The sequence below is a fragment of the Bison bison genome, unplaced genomic scaffold (genome assembly GCF_000754665.1).
Source record: "Bison bison bison isolate TAMUID 2011002044 unplaced genomic scaffold, Bison_UMD1.0 scf7180017864495, whole genome shotgun sequence".
Taxonomy (NCBI): Eukaryota; Metazoa; Chordata; class Mammalia; order Artiodactyla; family Bovidae; genus Bison; species Bison bison.
Window position 1 is genome coordinate 5285457 of NW_011495054.1, and position 1262 is coordinate 5286718.

At 40.9% G+C, this 1262-nt stretch overlaps 1 protein-coding gene across 2 annotated transcripts in view; it reads left to right on the forward strand.

Annotated features, from left to right (window-relative positions):
* The window catches only part of RPL6 (ribosomal protein L6), a 5035-nt gene extending 4037 nt beyond the window's left edge, over positions 1-998 (forward strand). For both annotated transcript variants that reach the window (XM_010828594.1, XM_010828595.1), the window contains exons 6-7: positions 174-358; positions 806-998. In XM_010828594.1, coding sequence (XP_010826896.1) covers positions 174-358; positions 806-958 — 338 coding nt within the window. In that variant the 3' untranslated portion in view covers positions 959-998. The remainder of the gene's footprint in view (positions 1-173; positions 359-805) is intronic.
* The last annotated feature ends 264 nt before the right edge of the window (positions 999-1262 follow it).

The following is a 1262-nucleotide window of genomic DNA, read 5'->3' on the forward strand; positions in this document are numbered from 1 at the left end:
GAAGCCTCACGTCTTGAAAAAAGCCTTGATGCTGGCAGTGGAAAGCAGTTTGGAATTTCTTCAGGCCCAGAAAAAAGCTAGAACTTTTGTCAGATTTTTTTTTTCAAATCCAGTCAGGTCTTGACCATTTGCTCCTCCTTTCCCTCACTATATTGATCCTCCCCCACCCCCAGGGCCTCTATCCCTCAATCGAGTTCCTCTGCGTAGAACACACCAGAAATTTGTCATTGCCACCTCCACCAAAATCGATATCAGTGGTGTGAAAATCCCAGAACATCTCACTGACACTTACTTCAAGAAGAAGAAGCTGCGTAAACCCAGACACCAGGAGGGCGAGATCTTCGACACAGAGAGAGAGGTGAGCTTCTATTTCTGTCTTTGTCTTCGGTAACTCTGGCTCCTCTAGTTGAGAGTGAAAATAAATAAGGTTAAGAACTGTTAAAGACTGTAAATAACAAATGAGGAATATCTGGGAAATAAATAATAATAAATAGTAATGTGCTGAATTCCTAGTTGGCAGCTAGGAGTTCAACTCAGAAGCCTGAGGTTTTGGTGAAACTCTGGTGAACTACTGTTTTCCTGGGAATTATCGATCATTTATCCTTTCTTTTATATTAAAGTAGGCAAAAGGGTAAAACTTGTTATGTATTAAAGATAGGTTATATTTCACAGCTCTCCAAAGAGGATTATCAGAATTGCCTTCTGAATATCCCCAGGACTGAGTACTTGTGAAAGAGGATTTCTTCGTTAATGTGGAGTTTGGTACTTGGGCTGTTTTTTTAAAATGATTTTTCTTTTTCTTTAGAAATACGAGATCACAGAGCAGCGCAAGGTCGATCAGAAAGCTGTGGACTCACAAATTCTGCGAAGAATCAAAGCTGTCCCTCAGCTCCAGGGCTACCTCCGCTCCGTGTTTGCTCTCACAAATGGAATTTATCCTCACAAAGTAGTGTTCTGAACTTCTTGCAAAGAACCTAATTAAATAACTTGTCATTTCCTTTGTGTCTTTTTTTAATCTGCCTCTAGGTGTGGTATGACTTATAGCCAACTTAATGGGACATTAGCCTCTACTAAATTTTAAGGAGTGGGATTGGGGGCTGTAAACTGCAGAGGAGTCTCCTCTTCAGATAAGCATTCTTAGCTTCCTTAGTGTCTTTTCAGCTTTTTCACCAGGCACGTACCAATACAAAATAGTGGGATTTCCCCAGTCATCACTGAATGAGTCTGTACTAACTACATGGATGAGAGCTGGGCTTTTCAGC